This window comes from Carcharodon carcharias, chromosome 8 (assembly GCF_017639515.1).
Source record: "Carcharodon carcharias isolate sCarCar2 chromosome 8, sCarCar2.pri, whole genome shotgun sequence".
Lineage (NCBI taxonomy): Eukaryota > Metazoa > Chordata > Chondrichthyes > Lamniformes > Lamnidae > Carcharodon > Carcharodon carcharias.
In genome coordinates, this window is record NC_054474.1 from 71698336 (window position 1) to 71718453 (window position 20118).

At 43.3% G+C, this 20118-nt stretch overlaps 1 protein-coding gene across 11 annotated transcripts in view; it reads left to right on the forward strand.

The window, feature by feature from the left end:
* The window catches only part of LOC121280891, a 270129-nt gene that overhangs the window by 156285 nt on the left and 93726 nt on the right, over positions 1-20118 (forward strand). For all 11 annotated transcript variants that reach the window (XR_005943756.1, XR_005943750.1, XR_005943755.1 and 8 more), the window contains 4 exons: positions 2795-2918; positions 4651-4851; positions 5324-5503; positions 19947-20103. Coding sequence is in view for 2 of the 11 variants with exons in the window: in XM_041193244.1 (XP_041049178.1) it covers positions 2795-2918; positions 4651-4851; positions 5324-5503; positions 19947-20103 (662 nt within the window). In the remaining 9 variants the exon portion in view is untranslated. The remainder of the gene's footprint in view (positions 1-2794; positions 2919-4650; positions 4852-5323; positions 5504-19946; positions 20104-20118) is intronic.

Here is a 20118-nt window from a genome sequence, read left to right on the forward strand (position 1 = left end):
CCACCAACCATCTCCTTAAAACCTTCACCCCTACCCCTCCAGCCTTGTCCAGTGTTCCTCCTAACTTCTATTTGCTGTGCGTGGCTGATTTGTTGCATTGCATGGTCCCTTTAATATTGATGCATGATGCTCATGCGTGCATCTTAAAGGGTCCTTGTTTGTGCCTGGTCTCTTTGTTCCCTGTGGGGCACATTCCCAATTGCTGGGCAACAGTGCACATGCATAGCTAAGAGGAGACATTGCTGGTAGCATTATTAATCAAAGAGGGCATGGTTAGAGATGACCTTGGTTCAGGGGATCAGGATGTAGAATTGGTTTGGATGGGTGTAGATGAGGAATAGTAGGGGGAAAAAGTCATTACTAGGAGTGGTCTTCAGGCCCCCTAACAGTAGCCACAGTGTAGGACAAAGTGTTCAAGAGAAAATATTGTGTGGTTGTGATAAAGGGATGGCAAGTTAGTATGCAGGTACAGCAAGTAATTAAGAAGGCTAATGGAATGCTGTCCTTTATTACAAGAGGGATTGAACATAAAAGTAAGGATGTTATGCTTCAGTTATACGGGGCATTGTTGAGACTGCACCGCAAATACTATGTGCGGTTTTGGTCTGCTTATTTAAGAAAGGATGTAAATGCATTGGAGGCGGTTCAGAGGAGGTTTACTAGGTTGATACGTGGAATGAGTGGGTTGTCTTATGGGGAAAGATTGGAGAGACTGGGCTTGTTTCCACTGAAGTTTAGAAGAGTGAGGGGTGATTTGATTGAAGTATACAAGATCCTGAAATGGCCTTGGCAAGCAGATGTCGAAAGGATGCTTCCTCTTGTGGGTGAGTCCAGATCTAGGCCGCACTGTTTTGGAATTAGGGGTCACCCTTTTAAGACAGAGATGAGGAGACTTCTTTACTCTGAGGAACTTTGTCTCAAAAGGCAATGGAGGTGGGGTCATTGAATATTTCTAAGGCAGGAGTAGGTAGGTTCTTGTTAGGCAAGGGAATCAAAGGTTGTCGGGGGTAGGTGGGAATGTGGAAATCAAAACGCAAGATCATCAGCAATGATCTTATTGAATGGTGGAGGAGGTTCAATGGGCCGAATTGACTACTCCTGTTCCTATTTCTTATGTTCTTGCCCTCATCCCCAAAAATCTGTATGAACTCATCAAATTCTTTGACATCAAGTTTAGCTTGGTAGTATCCCCACCTCTCCTTGCTCACCAAACTAAATCAATCCACACTCCTCCCTCCAGTTTCCCTTGCCCTTCTCCTGAATCTGCCTCTCTCTATCTTGTCTTCGATTTCCTTCTCCTCTATCCTCATCAAGTGCCAGGCAATGACCATCTTCCCTTGATGTTCATGGCATTACCATCACTGGATCCCTCACCATCAACATCCTTGGGGTTACCATTAACCCGAAAATTAATTGGATCATCCATATAAACACTGGCTACAAGAGGAGGTCAGAGACCGGGAATTCTGCAGTGAGTAACTTACCCCTTACCTCCCCAAAGTCTGTCACGACCTACAAGGCACAAGATAGGAGTGTGATGGGATACTCTCCGCTTGCATAGATGAATGCAGCTCCAAAAGCATTCAAGAAGCTTGACCATATCCAGGACCATGCAACCAGCTTGATCAGCACCCCATCCACCACCTTAAACATTCACTCCCCCCCACCACTGGCAGACAGTGGCAGCAACTCACCAAGCCTCCTTTGACAGTACCTTCCAAACCCACGACTGCAGGCACATTGGAGCACCACCACGCATAAGTTCCTCTTGAGCCATTCGCCATCCTGACTTGGAACCAAATCTCTATTCTTTCACTGTCACTGGTTCAGAAACCTGGAACTCCATCCCTAACAACACTGAATGTACCTACACCACATGGACTGTGGTGGTTCAAGAAGCCATCTCACCACCAACTTCTCAAGGGCAATTAGGGATGGCAACAAATGCTGGCCTTGCTAGTGATGCTCACATCCTGTGAACAAAGAAAAAAAATCATACACAGTCATCTCATACACAAAACTCACTTCCTACACCTTTGAACAAATTCTTGTTAAACTGCTGCACACCCAATTTCCCTTCATTTACACCCATACTACTGAAACGATTTCAACTATGCCCTTACTCATAAAACCCAAAATGCTTTTGGCCTTTTTTATGGCTTTACTTACCTATGTTTGCACTATCATGGACTTATATATTTGAATTATGTATTTGAATTTGAAAGGGTTCATGCACCCTTTCTATTGAGTATTTCCCATTTGTTGATATTCCTCCTAAAGAAATTCCTCCCAAGGAGAAATACAAAAATTTTACAGCACAGAAACAGGCTGTGTTATCTTACAATCCTCACTTAAAGTTGCATCTACCACTTGTCTGCCCACCCGGGTACCCCATAAGTCCTCCTGAAATATTTTATAGCCCTCCTCACAAACTTGCCAAAATTTGCTACTTTTTATGCCTTCAGGTTTTGTTACCCCTCTCTTTGTGTCAGGTCCAAAATATATCTGAATAATAATTGGCCTAACATCGACTGGGGTGCACTGTTTCAACTCCTTTCCAATCCAGTATGTTGGAATTTTAAATAATTAAGCAGTTTTGACTTCAGGCTCTGTACTTAAAATATTGGAAAATTATTTTGATTTCTAGATTTTGTTCCCTTTAAAGTGATAATCAGAGGGTGGGAATTGCTGACTTTTTCAATTAAATTATATATTGAAATGTACCACACCTATTAATCCAGTGTCTTTGCAAAGCAATATATTTAACAATTGCTCTCTTCCCTATCTTCCAAAGCTGTGTGAGAAAACTGGGGAGTTGCTGCTTTGTGAAGGACAGTGCTGTGGCGCCTTCCACTTAAAGTGCCTAGGTTTAACCAAAATGCCCGAAGGAAAATTTATGTGCAGAGAATGTACCACAGGTAAAATATGTATTCATATAGTGATGCTTACCTATTATACAATAATAGTTTAAAAGATTGATGGTTTTGTATTTATTTTTAATTTTTAAGTACATTGACATTAACTAAATTAGTTGCTTTATATCCTCTTTATTCTTAAGGCTGGGGCTCATTTCTCTAGAAAAAAGGCTCAGGGGTGACATGATAGGCGTCTTTAAAATTATGATTTAATTATTGTTTGGGTAGATGTAGGGACATTTCCACCTGTGCAGGAGTCCAAAACTAGGATCCACAAAGGTAAGAAAGCCATTAATAAATCCAATAAAGAATTCAGGAGAAGTGTCTTTACCCAGTTTGGAACTTGCTACCACAAGAAGTACTTGAGACAAATAGGAGAAGCCAGATAAGTACACGAGGGAAAAAGGAATGGAAAGTTATGCTATTAGAATGGGAGGTGGCTCATGTGGAGCATAAAGATCAGCACAGACCATTTGTGCCAAATGGCCTGTTTCTGTGCCGTAAAATTTTTGTAATTATGTGTATTATCTGCAGAGGTACCTGCTGTTTACTTAGCAGTTATGCACAAATGCTTATTTCCATCCAAACATTTAAACATTTTATTTCTTACCCCTTCAAACCTGTTCAATTAGTAAAATGTTTATTCCCCCATTTAGCAACCTTCCCACCCCTCTTGCAGTGGAACAGTCCAACAAGTGGATAGGAAGACTCTCAAGGCACTCGGAAATGTGCGAGAGCTGGCCTTGTTAAGTAAATGAATACAAAGAATATTTAAAACTTCAGAAAATAGCAAAGGAACTTAAAACAGTTTAGCTGTTAAGTTTGCATAAGGAGGTTTAACTATTTAAATAATAAGTGGCAGCTGTAAGCTACTTCATTTCACAAAGCTTTTATACATTAAATCTATTCTGAATAACACTAAATAATATTCAACATAATGGGTGGCAGGGATTGAGTAATAAGTCAATCAGAGATGGGTTTTAATGGCATCATAAACCACAAAGTTGAAGTCAGAGTTAAGGTGACCCCAAAAAAGAAGGGAACATTTTTCAAGTTTTTGAATGCAAAAATGTGCTGCTGAGTATTGTAACATATGAATGCATGGCATTGGGGGACACTGGAAAGGTTTCTGTGAAAGTGGGGATTGTTAGCACAAAATATATTGGAACTAAAAAAATTAGGCACAGTTTGGTATTGGAACAATATGGCAATTTATATAGCGAGCGTAATGTTATAAATGTGATTAAGGTGATGGCAAAGAAAAATGAGAAGTTGTCTTTAGGGCAATAACATTGTGTGATCTGCAGAGGTGAAACTTATGTTACTGTCTTGTTATGTATACTTATTATCATATCTATATAAATACTCTGCATTTTTCTGAGAAGTAGCATTGTCTATTTTGCTAAAGCAACTTTATTTCTTGCACTAGAATGTATCAGACAAGGGTGGATCCATTTAAGGAAAGGTTAAATTTGAAGAGGATCCCAGGTAGTATTCACTTTGGATGTACAATTGTAAGCTCGTATGGTGGCTTACACTGTTAATATTAGAAAATAAAGTTAGCACAAGAACGATGAAGGAAGCACTCATTTAAAGTCAGTGGCAGAAGTTTCCCCTGGTCTGTTGTCAGACAAAGTTGACTTGATAAGTAAAGCTTCCTGACATTTTTGTGACATTTTCTAAATGTGACTGTACTTCTCCAAACAAGTCAAAAGTGACATTATATTTTCACCAGGTGTTCATACTTGCTTTGTGTGTAGAGAAAATGGGAAAGATGTGAAACGATGTCTTATGCCACTGTGTGGGAAGTTTTATCATATGGAATGCATTAAAAAGTACCCTACCACTGTACTGCAAAACAAAGGATTCCGGTGCTCAATCCATGTCTGCCTGTCTTGTTATGCTTGCAATCCTACTAATCCAAGAGCAAGCAAAGGTACAGTATACAGAGAATACTCTTTACAAAAGATAGCATTCAGAGGAAGCAATAAAACAGACATCACGTCTCTGGGAGTTGTAATCAGTTCAACTGTGATCTGCTTTGTTGCATTTCTTATAAACTTCTGACAAGCCTAGATTTAAACTTCACAAATGCTTAGTGCATTTTCTTTGGTCAGTGATTATTCCTGAGTTCCCTAAAATTTTACTCTTTTGAATATTGTCTGATAACACTCCTATGAAACACCTTGGAGCAATTTACTATGTTAATGGCCCTACATAAATGCCAGTTGTTGTATTTTCTAAATTTAATGATGCATAATACTGTTAAGTTGTTAGGGTAAGTGAAAATTATCATGAAATTGATCTTGGATAAATAATACAACAGTGTCAATAGACTAAATTGTAATATAATCTAATATTGATTGGTTCTGTTTATATGTATTTCTGTTTGTGTGTGTGTGTGTTAGGTCGAATGATGCGCTGTGTGCGGTGTCCTGTGGCTTACCATGCCAGTGATAATTGTCTGGCAGCAGGATGTGTGGTCCTGGCTTCAAACAGTATCATATGTACTAATCACTTCACTCCACGGAGGGGCTGCAGGCATCATGGCCATGTCAATGTCAGCTGGTGCTTTGTTTGCTCAGAAGGTAAGGTAAAGCTGGAAGTAGATGATATGTAAATTTTTTTCCTCATTGTTTTTCTGCTCTAATTTAGTTTATTTCCCTGAAGACCTTGAAACTTGTTCACAATATTCATGTGCAATTTGATACAGCTTTCCTTTGTCTGCTAATAGATTTTACCTGTTGTAGTAAATGATACCTATATAACTTGGTTGGCATCTCCATTAAAATCATAGACAGGAAAAGGTTACACAAGTACATTAAGGGCGGAATTGCCGTTTCCCCCCCACTGACCCGGCATGTTTCGCAGCGGGAGCGGAAAATTTGGAGAGAGGTCAAAAGTCAGATTCTTGCTGGCAGGAAACAGTTTGGAATTTTTCCCTTGCCTCTTTCATGGCGTGTTGAGTATCCCACTGATCAGTGTTGGGAATGCTATTTGCATTCATTACCCCCTCACAAATGCTCATTAGATATGCTACTCGCTGGAATCACGTTCTGCTTTCTAATCTTGTGTAATGCCAGCAGGAATTCAGACCGGTCTGAAACATGTTTGAAAATGAGTGGCATGCATTGCTCGCGACTCAGAGCTGAGTGTCACATTCAAAGCCTACCTGCAACAATGCTGCTCTGGTTTCGTAGCAATGGCAGTGTTACGCTACACTGGTGGGTAGTACGATTGGTCTGCTCGCGCTGGGTGCCTCCATACTCCGGGAGGACACCGCTATGTAGGGCCGCTCAGGCAGGGTTGCACCATCAAACAGAAACCAGCATTGCGACTGGTCTGGGGGAATGGGGAGGATGACAGATGCATGGGGGCAAAGGGGTTGGAGGGGTGGGGGATGACGGACACATGAGGACAATGGGGTACGGAGGAGGGACAATGGCAGGCAGAGGAGACACCGAGGGTGGAGAAGCTGGAGCTCGATATGGAACACTAAACCACAGACATACAACGGTAGTGGAGGGGTGGGGGGGGGAGGTGAACTGAATGAGGGGGGATGAACTCGGACTCTGGATTAGGAAGCGGGATGTGTGTTAGTGTGACAAGAGGGATGGATTGCACAGACTCATGGGGGCAGGGGGTAGGGAGACTATATGTTGTGATTCGTCATGAGGGAATGGAGGAGCTCATTGAAAGACAGTTATAGACCCTGTTCTGGAGCCAACAGGTTGGAGTGAGAGATTAAAGACAATCCTGGGACTTTGCGAGCCACGCTACAGCGCTGTTTGTGGCAGGCACGTCGTACTCCCGGTCTAGGGAGGGTCATGGCCTGTATGCTCAGTTGGGATAAGGCACAGCTTGGTGTGCAGGGCATGTTCATAGTCAGTGGCGATGGACTTGTCTGGCTCAGTACTGGGCTGCAAATGAGATGGTCATTGTTAGGGGAGGCATTTGCAGCTTGTAAATGGGGAAAATGTAATGATGGGCAGGAGGGTACTCAAAACTCGCCTGGGGATGGTCATCTCTGAATGTGACCATGCACTCAGCCTCTAGATGGGAAGGGCACGTCACCAATGATGAGTTCTGTGGGGAGGGCTGGAATGTCCACCACAATGACAATGGGATCCAGGGTTACTGTGGGAGGCTGGAAAATAACTGGAGGTAGCTCTACCTGCTCATCGTGAGGTTCCAGGAAAATTGGAGGAACCCGAACACTGATTCGGGGAGGGTTGAAGCTGATAACTAAATAAAAATGGAGCGCCACCATCTTGAATCCATGAAGTAATGGCGCATTTTGAAATTAAAACTGGAAACAAATCTGCATGGGAGTGGTTTGGGGCAGTATGGGAGGAGCATGAGGCTGGACTAAGGGGCCCTTTCAGGGGGCACCATCAAACAGCTTAGAGTTACAACATTGAAATAGAGGAAGCCTTCCTTGAGAAGGTGACATTGTAACCAATGCCTTTTTTTTTTAAAGCCAATGCCTTTTAGTGCTCTTTAACAAGAGACTGCAAAAAGTCATTGGCTTCACAACACAGTTGCTCCATTTCAGCATTAACAGAGAGGAATTTGATAATGGAGAATTCAAACAACCATTAAGGAGGCACAGCTGCTGCAGATCTGCCAGATCATCAAAGAAAGTCTCTTATGTGCTTTCTCTATTTGGCATGGATAACAGGCCAAAGGGCATCCAGCCATTGCTCATGTGCAAGGTAACCTCAGTCAGTATGCCGGATCAGAAATTGCAGGAGTGAGTTTGGTAAGGTGGCGCATTTGATGAATGCTTCCAATTCTTTTCCAACCTCCTGTGGGATTGAGATGTCAAATATCTTGATCACTTCAATCTATCAGTTTGCAAGTCAGCTACAAGGTTGTATCAGCAACAAGCTAGTAGTCCCGATGCATCTCTAGGGCATGACAGTGGTTTTCTGGTCATGAGTGAGAGCTTTACTATATTTGCCCGGTGTTCATTAATTTGTTGCATCTATCAATCCACAGGGAGAAGGATGAAAAAATAATGGAGCCTGGGCTCAATGCTGCTGTCTTTATGGTACGGATCCAATGGAGGAGAAGAAGGGCTCAACGCTGCCTAGCACAGCTTTGAGAGAAGGCCCTGCCCTGGGGACAATGGTCCAGGGGAGCTCCAGCAAGAACCAGAGGTTGAGGAGGTTAGACCCATCCCACAGAGGAAACTCGCACGACCAAGAGTCTACAGAAGAAGACTTTCCTATCTGGAGAAAGGAATGCGCTTGTCCAGAGATTTGGTGGATCATATCTGCCATATTCTGCGGGAGGATCTGACGCCCTGTGGTGTTGGAGGACATCCCCTGCCAGTCCTGAAGGTCATCGCTGAGCTCCATTTTTTTAAATTTGTACTACGGTTCATTGTAGGGATCCACAGGGGACCTTTGCAGAATCTCAGTCCTCCACACACAAATGTATCAAGGAGGTGATAGATGCTCTCTACAGTAAGGTTCATCATTATGTAAAGTTCACACTCGATGCTAGGTTTCATGGGTTTGAGGCTATCTCAGGTTTCCCTAGAGTATAGGGAGCAATTAATTACATGCATGTGGTTTTAAGGGCTCCATGGCAGCAGTCCCTGGTGTTCATTCACAGAACAGGTTAAACTCCCTGAACATTCAGCTGGTGTGCAATCATGAAAAGCATATAATGCCAATTCGTGGCAGGTAGCCTGGGAGTTCCCATGACTCATACATCCTGAGTCACTCCCAGGTGCCTCACATTTTCGAAGGGCTTCAGCGAATACTGGGCTGACTGCTTGGGGATAAGGGGTTATGACACCCACGTGCCATCCTCAGCGTGCCTTGGAGAAGAGATACTACATGGCGCATAGCTCAACATGATCCATCATCGGGCAGACTTTGGCATCCTGAAGATGTACTTCTGATGTTTGGACCACCCAGGTGGGACTGTGCTGTACTCTGTAGAGAGGCTGTCCTGCATAGCTGTGGTCTGTTGCGCCCTTCACAACTTGGCACTTGTAAGGGGAATCCTTTGCTAGAATGAGAGATGGAGGAGACTGAGAGCTCCTCGGATGATGAAGAGCAGGAAGGGCAAGACCTGAAGAGGGAGATGAGGGTCAGTTTCCATGTGAGGATGCTATTGAAGAAGCACAACATGGAAGATTGTTCGTGCCACATTGATAGCCACTTCATTCCAGGAGGAATAAGGTGCAGGCAGCAGGATACGGCCACATTCCTCCTGTTCCTTAATGCTATGCCAGTGCGGTGAAAGTCCTTTATAACCATTAACATTGAGAGCACGTTCAGCATTCAGACTTGCACCTTCAACCCTCAACTCACCAGACCTTAATCTTTGGAAAGGTCACTGGTACACCCTGTATCTGTGCACTCTGGGAAGTGAAAGTTGGCACAACAGTGCAAACGTTGTTATCAAAGGACTTGATGCAGTCATCACCAGCTTAATGAGAAACTTCAGCAGACACTGAGTTGTGTGCATGGTTGAAGCAATCACGATGGCAGCAGGTCTTGTGCTTTGGCATGACCAATGAAGAGACCCTCCAAGACTATTGAGCAGGCCTAACTGCATGTTGCCTTCAAAGGAGTAAAGATTACCAATGCGTTAAGCACACACTTCCAATGAGACATCTCCCTGACATATCACCAGGGTCCTCTAAATATCATGAATCAGTTAGACATCACGTGAATGTGATGCTCACAAAGGGAGGTGATCACTGAGTGGGAGCATGGCTCAACCTTGCAATAAGAGGGCACATACATGCATATGCACAATACTTTCAAATGATTAGATTATTCTCATGAACAGCAAATGTATTTACAAATGTGCAAGATATATACAGTGATTGAACATCCATGACCCAGAAGTGATGTCAATATTTCTTAATTTTCCTAACCCTACTGCTACACCTGGGTGCAGCTCTGATATCCACAGCAGAGGTAGAGGCAGCCTCCTGACTGCTATGCCCTGTTATCTGTGATGACCTTGGCAGACATCCTCTCGAGGCCCGAGACCTGAAGGGCCCTGGCCTAATATGGGTCTCCTGCTCAGGGGCAGATGCACCCTCCTTGGTCTGACCAGTTGGAGTTCATGGGATTACAGGCAGAGGGGATTCATGCGGATGGATGCCCCGGAGTGTCCTGTGTGAAGGCCCCGGAGTAACCGGCTGACGTTTCTCCTCTCAAGGTCTCCCTCCCTGACTCTACAAGGAGAAGGGCCACCTAGAGGGTAGTTGAGGTGCCCCATCCCCCTCTCGCCTACACCGTGATGGATCCCACCAATGCCTACATTGATGGAGTGCAGCACCGAGCGCAAATCCAGCAGAACCTGTTAGACCAAGGTCTCCGACGTGGATGCCACCCTTCCCCTGGTGACCTCGGGGTGGTTGCATGTCGGAGCCACGACATCAGACAGAATGTGGACAGACTCCTCAATCCTTTGCTGTAGTTTGTTGACTGCCTCTCACAACTCTGCCTGATGTTCCCCTGCCTGACATTGCAACTCCAGCATTGTTTCTGTGGCCGCTTACAGTAGCTCATCATCTGACTGAGACTCAGCGGGTGCCTGATCTCCAGCAGTCCCCCGAGTTCCAGGGACCTGGACTTTCACTGCCCCAGACTGCTGTGGAGATGTTTCTGTGAGGTGTTCTCTAGAAAGTAACCCCAAGGCTATTCTAGAACTGTGATTATAAGATTGCATGTTACTCACTGTGAAAATGGGTTGCTGGGAGAAGCCTAACTAGTCTTCCCCCACAGGAGCGATCCCTCTGCTCCCCAGCCTGCGCAAAGGCATCCTCCTCAAAGGAAGTGAGCTGCTGGATATTGGCTGTCCCTCCTCCAATCTGGGATCTTACCCTCCTGTTGTGAGCAAGCTTTGCCTAACTGAAGACAGATAGAAGGAAGGGATGGAGTAGAGGTTGGGAAGCATAGAAACATAGAAGGTAAGAGCAGGAGTAGGTCATTTGGCCCTTCATGCCTGCTCTGCCATTCAGTGTGATCATGGCTGATCCTCTGTGCCAATACTCCTGCTCTCTCCCCATACCCCTTGAGTCTAGAAGTCTATTTCCTTCTTAAATATATTCAGTCACTTGGCCTCCACAGCCCTCTTTGGTAGAGAATTCCACAGATTCATCACCCTCCGAGATCACTGAGTGAAGAAGTTTCATCTCATCTCGGTCCTAAATGGGGTGCCCCATATCCTGAGACTGTGACCTCTTGTTCTAGATCCCCACTCAAATGAATACTGGCCTAGTTGGCTCAATCTTTCCTCCTATGACAATTCTGCTATCCCAGGAATCAATTTGGTGAACCTTTGTTGCACTCCCTCTATGGCAAATATATCCTTTTTAGGTAACAAGACCAAAACTGCACATAGTACTCCAGGTATGGTCTCACCAAGGCCTGGTACAGCTGCAGTAAGACATCCATGCTCCCATATTCAATCCTCTTGCAAAGATGGCCAGCATACCATTTGCCTTGTTAACCGCTTGTGGCACCTGCATGCCTGCTTTCAGCGATTGGTGTATAAGGACACCCAGATCCTTTTGTACATCAATATTTCCCAATCCATCACTATTTAATAACAATATTCAGCCATTCTGTTTTTCCTACCAAAATGGATAACTTAACACTTATCGCGTTATTCTGACTCTGCCATGTATTTGGCCACTCATTCAATCTGTCCAAATCACCTTGAAGCCTCTTAACAGCCTCCTCACCACTCACATTCCCACCAAGTTTTGTGTCGTCAGCAAAATTGGTAATATTACAATTGGTCCCCTCATCCAAATCATTGATATATGTTGCAAATAGCTGGGGCCCGAGCACTGATCCCTGCAGTTACCCACTAGTCACTGCCTGCCACTTTGAAAAAGACCTGTTTATTCCTAATCTGTTTTCTGTCTGCTAACCAATTTTCAATCCATGCTAATATGTTACCCCCAATCCCATGTGTTTTTAATTTTACACACTAACCTGTTATGTGGAACTTAATCAAAAGCTTTCTGAAAATCCAAGTAGACCACATCCACTAGTTCTCCCTTATCTTTTCAGCTAATTACATCCTCAAAAATAAATTCCAGTAGGTTTGTCAAACATGATTTCCCTTTCATAAATCCATATTGAGTTTGTCTAATCCCATTGATATTTTCTAAGTGTCCTATTATCTCACCCTTTATAATAGACTCTCGCATTTTCCCTACGCTTGATGTTAGGCTAACCGGTCTGTAATTCGCTGTTTTCTCCCTCCCTCCTTTTTTGAGTAGCGGGGTTACATTTGCCACCCTCCAATCTGCCTGGACTGTTCCAAAATTCTGTAGATTCTGGAAAATGACAAACAACGCATCCACTATTTCCATGGTCGCCACCTTTAGTATCCTGGGATGTAGTTTATCAAGCCCTGGTGATTTACTGGCTTTCAGTCCCATTAATTTCTCTAGCACCATTGTTTTAGTAATACTACTTTCCTTCAATTCTTCCCCACTAGAGCCTTGGTTCCCTAGTATTTCTGGGAAGTTATTTGTGTCTTCCTCTGCGAAGACAGAACTGAAGTAGTTGTTTAATTACTCTGCCATTCCTTGTTCTCTGTTATAAATTCTTCTGTTTTATACTGAAAGGGACCTACATTTGTCTTAACTAACCTTTTTCTTTTTACATACTAATGGAAGCTTTTACAGTCCGCTTTTATGTTCCTTGCAAGTTTACTCTCATATTCTATTTTTCCCCACTTAATCAATCTTTTCCCCCTCTTATTCAATCTATTGGCCCTCCTTTGCTGAATTCTAAACTCCCAATCCTCAGGCTTGCTACTTTTTCTAGCAACTTTATATGACTCCTCTTTGGATCTAATACTACCCTTAATTTCTTTTGTTAGTCATGATTGGGCTGCTTTTCCTGTTGTATTTTTGCGCCAAAAAGGAATATGTAACTATTGCAAAGCATGCATTCGTTCCTTAAATATTAGCCATTGCCTATCCACTATCATGCCTTTTAATGAAGTCCCCCCAATCTATCTTAGCCAACCATGCCTCATACCTTCATAGTTTCCTTTGTCTTGCTGCTCTGTGTGGTGAGCCCTCCCCAGTAAGGGCTGAGGATGGAATTTGTGCAGCATGATAGATGCGATGCTGGTGACGTTAAAGTGTCCATGAGATCCCAGAGCAGTGTAGCCCTTTGAGTGCATGATGCCCCAATGACAGTGTGAGATTGGAGTGAGCTGAATGTTGATTTACCCTGCACAGCGGATGAGATCATTTATTCTCTTCCTGCACTGTACCACGTTTCTGGGGTGGGTGTCAAACAAGCTGACCTCTGTTACAACCACCTCCCAGACCCACACCTGGCTTCCTGGAGCCATCAACTGTCTTGGTGTCCTCTTAACAGAGCCTTGACAGAGTCATAGCTAAACCTTGGCACAGCCAGCTTCTATGCAGACATCTCTATATGTCTCCTGAGGACAGCTGGGCTAGAAAGAGTGAATGTGTGTGTTTGCATGCTGCTTAAATATGGCGTCCGGACCTTTGATCCCATTAGGTGACGGCGGGGCGGACGAATCAGTTCCCAACCCGCCATGTGATTCAGAGAGATACTCGCCTATGCATGATTAATTAGCTCCCGAGTGCAAAATCGAGCACGATTTCCCACCACTCTGACCAGTGAGAAATGCACCACAGAACCCACCTGCCACAGTAGTTGGACGGAATTTTCTGTATTAAAACTAAATATCTGTATACTATTATTGTGAACAGTAATTGCAGTCCCCACTACTTAAAATGTCCACATTTAATATAAGCAATAGGCAAAAAGGGATAATCATTATCCATTTGCGTTAATTCATTTCAAAGTTGTCAGTTTTAGCATCCTAAATGCTCTGTTTATTTTGGCCTGTAACAGCTCTATTTGCTCATTAGTTTGCAGATTTCACTTCCCTTTGGCTTCCATTTCTTCCACAATTTAAAAACACAGGTCTAATATCACAGAAGTTTTCAAAGCCATATCCATAATGTAAGAGATAGTGGGCCGTAACTTTCTCAAAGTGACAATCTGTCGGATTGCTTCTCCATGCCCAAACACCTATAGGATTTTTCTTTCGCCCCCATCTCACCCGACCTTCTGACACAGGCTGGGCGAGATCCAGGGAGCACAACAGTCCTCGAGGCCAAGCGTCCAAGTCCAGTTCTGCCGAATTAAAGGAGGACACACCCCCTTTTTTATGGCCATGGCTACCGTAAACCAGGTAAGTTAAAGGTCCCAGTGAAACTTAAAGGTCCTTTACAGGCCAGGGAGAGGATAAGTGGATAAGATTTAGGGGGTGGGAGAGTCTTGGGGGTTGGGATCAGAGGTCGGAGGGGGGCTGGTCGGTAGGGGTGGGGGGAGAGAGGGGTCGGACTTCATGTGGGAGGGGTCTGACCTCAGTGGGCAGTGTTGGACCTCAGTGGGGTGGGGGATGGGGCTACAGAGTGCTGGTGGGGGATAGTCGGGCCTACTGGCTGGAGGCTTGGGTCTGGTCGGGCCTGTGGGGACGTCTTGGGTTGGATATGAGGGTGGAGGATTGGGTTGTTGGGGAAGTAGTCAGGCATCGGGTGGGTTTGGGGGTGAGAGTCGGGCCCACGGGTGGAGCGAATCCCATCCTGGGGGTGTCGGAGTGGGGAACACTGGGGGGATAGTTAATCAGGGGAGGGTGGGGGGGGAGTCTTTTGGGGGTGCGGAGCTTCAGTCTGGGTCTTTACAATAGGTACCCAGAAGTTAGAAGAGGTTTTAATTTTTCAGAGTAATTATTGGTGTAACACTGCCAGAACCATCCGAATTTGCAATTTAAATCATGTTTTCATGACTTTTTCATGGTTTCCAGTGCAGCGCAGTTTCTCAGAGGAAGTTCGTGCTTCTGGGAAATTGCCTATCAAACCCTTACCTGTGAAGTTCCAAGAGGGGTTCCCCAACGCATCTTTGGGGTTTCCCCCGCCCCCCCCAATCCGACTCCGACTCTATGGAGCTTGAAAGTTACGGTCCAGTTGAAGGAATTGAATTATAACATGACAGCTGAATTGAGGGTCGGTCCAATGTAGTGGAACTTCAGCAGTTTGTTAGTACCTGAACCATCAGACTAGATCACTGTTGCTAGTGCTGTTCAACCAGTGCTGTATATTATATAAAAAATTTCTTGAATCTCAGCTGGTGCACCTTATCTTCTTACTTTATTAACGCACTATTATACTGACCGCCACAAATAGCAGACAAATTGCATTTGCACCAACATGCCCATTATAAATGGTAGGCTGTATGAAGGTACTTATTTTGGAAACTGCATCTTTACACAAACAATTTTGCAGACTTCATATGAAGATAAATCCTCCTTGTAATAGCATACTTAAATAGTAACTCACTTTCACAGTCTTTATCTCTTACTGCTCAAAGCTGTATAGTGAATAATTTTAGCCATGCTGAATGAACAGGAACTCTGTAACTACACAACGTTCCCTCATGTATGATATTAAAGAAATATTTTGCATCAGTTTTCACCAACTGTAATGGAAGTGAGAATGTTGATATGCTAAAGGAAGGTTTGGTTGGAGGTAACTAAAGAAAGAATTGATTCTGAAAATAGTTAGCAGAACCCATGATGAAGTTGTCTCTGAGCGCTATGGCTATTTAAAAAAAATCAGAAGATAACCGTTCTTGGTACAATATTTTAATCATCTTAAATATGTAAATTGTGTGATTTTACTGGACAGTAGTCAATGCAACACTTTTGTTGAAGAAGAAAGAGAAAATAGATTTCTGAAAGCACTTTGCAGCCAGTGAAGTACTTTTGAAGTGTAGTCACTGTTGTAATGTAGGAAAACGGCAATCAGTTTATGCATAGGAAACTCCCACAAACAACAATGTAATAATGGCCAAATAATCTGTTTTTCTGATGTTGACTTGCGTGATTAATGTTGGCTGGAACAACGTGAATAACCCCCCTGCTCTTCCTCAGAATGGCACCATGGGATCTTTTATGTCCACCTGAGCAGGCAGATGAGGCCTCAGTTTAACGCATCATCTGAAAGGTGGAATCTCCAGCAATACAGCACTCTCTCAGTACTACACTGGAGTATAAGCTTGATTTTTGTGCTCAAGGCCTAGATTGGGACTTGAACCCGGAACCTTGTGATTCAAGAGGTGAAAGTGCTACCAAGTGAGCCATGGCTAAAACAGAGTTAGTATAAGTGACATTGTTTGGATTGGGGTTTGTGCTGGACACACTTTTGTTCACATATTATATAGATGATTTGGACTCTGATGTATCTAACAAAATTTGCTGATGGCACTAAAGTAAAGAGTTTGGCAAATAGCAAGGAGAATGGTAAAAGATTTTACGAAGGCATAGATAGGTGACCTCTACCTCTCTTTCACTCTGAAGAAGAGTCAAATGGACTTGAAATATTAACTCTCTTTCTCTCTCCACATGCTGCCAGACCTGCATTTCCAAAATTTTCTGCTTTTATTTCACATTTCCAGCATCCGCAGTATTTTGCTTTTATGATAGGTGACAGGTGTTACCTGAAATTTGTATGGTTTAAAAATTTCAGGAGGAAAAATGAGGAATGAATATGTGGAAAGATGCTGAAAGGTGGAGTTTAACAAAAAGGTCTGGGATTCAAATAGATAATTGCATGAAAATGCGCATGAAGTAATGAAAAATGACAGCAGCTCTGGGTTTAATCAGAAGGGACATGGGGCTGAATTTTACATGCCCCCAGCTGGCGTTTCCTTATCAGGAATGATACCCATCCCACCACCTTCCAACCCACCCCCCAGCTCTCCTACATATTACAGGGGACGGGCACTGAAATTGGCAGCCCGCCCACCATATTTAAATGAATAATTAAGGTCAATTAGGCTTATTATCAAGCAGTTGATCCTAATAATTATGCCCATGGCATAAAACATTTGGAATGGGTAGCAGGGCAGGATCGGAAACTTAAATGTTTAAAGGTCGAGAAGAAGGAGGGGATCGCTCTTCGGGGGCTGTTCTCGGCCGGACACAGGTGGCCCCCCTTGGGTCAAAACCACCCCCCCTCCACCTCCTTCCCAGCCGCTCCCTCCCTTAAACCCACCCCCTTTCCCCCTACCTATCTACCCAAACTCTCCTGGCTTACCTGCTCTGGGCCTTTATCATTCTGTTTTCCTGTAGTCCTGGCAGCTGCCACTGACGCCTTCCTGGTGCTGCTGGAACTGCTGGCCAATCAGATTGACCGGCAGCTCCAGGGAGCAGGACTTGGGTGTTCCACTCGGTTTTCCTTAGTCTGCAGCACTTTACGACTGCAGGGTGGGTCAGTGTTGAGCACATCAGCTCCATGCCAGTGTGGTTTGAGGGGTGGGGGGGGTGCTTGCCATCTGCCCACCCCCTTACCCATATTATATTATTCCACCCGTGGAGTAGAAAACTAAAGAAGTAATTATAAACTAGTACAGAACATAAATTAGGCCATTGTTAGGTTGATGTGTGCTACATTACAGAAAGAACATTAAGGACGTAAAGATTGTACAACATAAGACTTCCCCTAAATGACCCCATGGCTGGGAAGCTATAGTTATGCGAAGAGACTGGAGCTATGCTTTCCTGCAAGGATCACCTGAATAGCATTCCCAGATTAATCGCTAATCTTTTTAGCTGTGTCCCTAAGGCTTAGAATTGATTTATTAGAATTTTTAAAATTATAAAAAGTTTTGATTGGGTAAACAGGAAAAGACCTTTTCCTCTGGTTTAGGAGTCAGTGACAAGGGATCATCAATTTAAAATGGTTACCAAGAAAGTTAAGGGAGATTAGGAGAAACTTCTTTATGAAGTAGTTTATTGAACAATAGAGGGTTTGCCACAGGATACTCTGAGACAGAACATTAATGAAAAATTGGATAAATATTTAAACCAAAGGGAGGCACAGTGCTATGGAAAAATAGCAGGATTAGTGGGATGGATTTTGCTTTGCTTCAGATAGGTTAAATGGCCTTCTCTTCTGTAAACTTCTTTGGTTCCATTTAAACCGCTCTCCCATAGGGATACCTGATTAGCCATTCCCAGGTTAATGGCTAATGTTCATAACTGTGCCCCTATTCCTGGAGCGTATGTAAGTAACATTATAAGTAATTAGCTAGTAATAAATAAATTGTAAAATGTTTACATGATCTGACATTGGAGCTATCCTTATTTTTATTGTTATCTTGCAGTTACTAGGGGATGAGCCATTTACTCCCTCTCACTACCTGAGATTGTTGTATTGCATTTAATTTAAAGCATATCAGAATGTTGACTTCGCAAAAATTCTATACATTAGCACAGTAATTACTCACTTAACATTGTACTTCCATTCCTGAGAAGTGCAACTTTAAACAAAACGTTAATTGGTTTTACAACCAATGTAAAAGCTTTCGTTAGGTTCTGTAGGATCTTTCCCATTAGTAAAATGCCATTAATAATTGTATCCTGTAAGATTATATACTGTACATTGCTAAATTAATATATTCATAAATAAAATAACTTTTAAAATAAATTTTAAAATATAAAAGCAATGTGCTAATCCATTCTACTTACCTCCCGATTGTTGTCTCTCCCACTTGCCGCCTCTTCCGCTCTTCCTCTCCCATTCATCACCTTGCGCTCCCTGACCCTGTGGCTCATCTGTTGTGCTCCCCAACCTTCCCATTCCTCACCCTCCTGGTCACAACCGAACTTCCCATTAATCGCTTCTCCCACTCATTGACCCTCCCGTACAAATTTCCCCGGGCAATTGCTTTGCTCTGGGAACCATCCGAAAATGCAATTTAAATCGCAAACTTTGGATAGCTCCAGTTGTGTTACACAAATAGCTATTCAGGAAAATTTAGAAGAATTAAAACCCCTCCTAACTTCTGGGTAACTATTGTAAAGACACTGACCGCCCCAGGGGTCTCCCCCCAACTACACCCCATATGGTATTCCACTGACCCTACGATGCCACCCACACACCCCCATCCCGAAGCTGACCCAACCCAACCAGACACCCACCTCTTTTCCTCCCTTTTCTCCCGACCTGACCGGACCCCCCTCCTCCTGATGTCTGACGCCCCCCCACCCCCCCAACAATTCTATCCACTTACTTTACCTTCTCCCTGGCCTGTCAATTTCAATCAGACCTTTAAACTTACCCAGTTCATGGCAGCTTATGCCGTTTAAAAAAAAAGAGGGCATGTCCTTCATCAGTTGAAACAGCTTAAAATGGGGCAACTTAAAGTGAGAACTTACTCTGTCCCAAATCATTACGCACATGAACTGAATGTTACTGTTTTAATTCCAGCTGGGACATTTTCTTTATCAGCTGACTGGCAATTTTCAGGGCTTCCTATGAAGACAAGCCCAAGATGGTGGCTCTTCATTGATCTGCAAAATAACAATTGTATTTATTTAGTGGTTCATAGATAAGTGCGTTTTAATAATACTCAGCCATGTTTCATTTAGTTTAAAACTCAGCCACAACTTAAGTTTTCTTGTTTTATGTCCTCTCTGTCAGCATCCACAAATGTAAAGAATGCCAATCCACATTATTTCTTGTTGAGCTGCTCATTGGCAGATCTTATCTCCTCCTTTCAGCATGAAGAATTTGTAATTTTTTCTTCCTTACATAGAAATTCCTCCTTAACTCCCTATTGGGTTTATTGGTGCTTACCTTATTTTATGATCTCTAGTTTTGGACTCCCTCCACCTGGCCTTATACTCTGTCCAGTTATTCCAGAGAACAATATTGGGGCTTTTCTCTGCAATGCCTCCAAAACTTGAATGTAGCATTGATGTCTTGTGTGGAACAAAATATGTTTGTTTATTTTACATTTTTATATGCAGTCAAAATAGCTAGAATCAAACTTTAACTGGCTGGCAGGATTTTTCTTAAGTGTCTATTTCATGGATCAGGTTCTCCTATTTATCAGCGTTTGTACTTTGCTTTCTTTATTAATTTTCCTTCTTGCCTTTCCCTGATGCTTAAACTGTAAATGTATCCATTTTTATTGTCAGGTGGCAGTTTACTATGCTGTGAGTCATGTCCTGCTGCCTTTCATCGTGAATGCCTGAACATTGAGATGCCTAAAGGAAAATGGTACTGTAATGACTGTAAGGCTGGCAAAAAGCCACATTATAAGGACATCATCTGGGTTAAACTCGGTCGATACAGGTTAGTTTGGAAAGG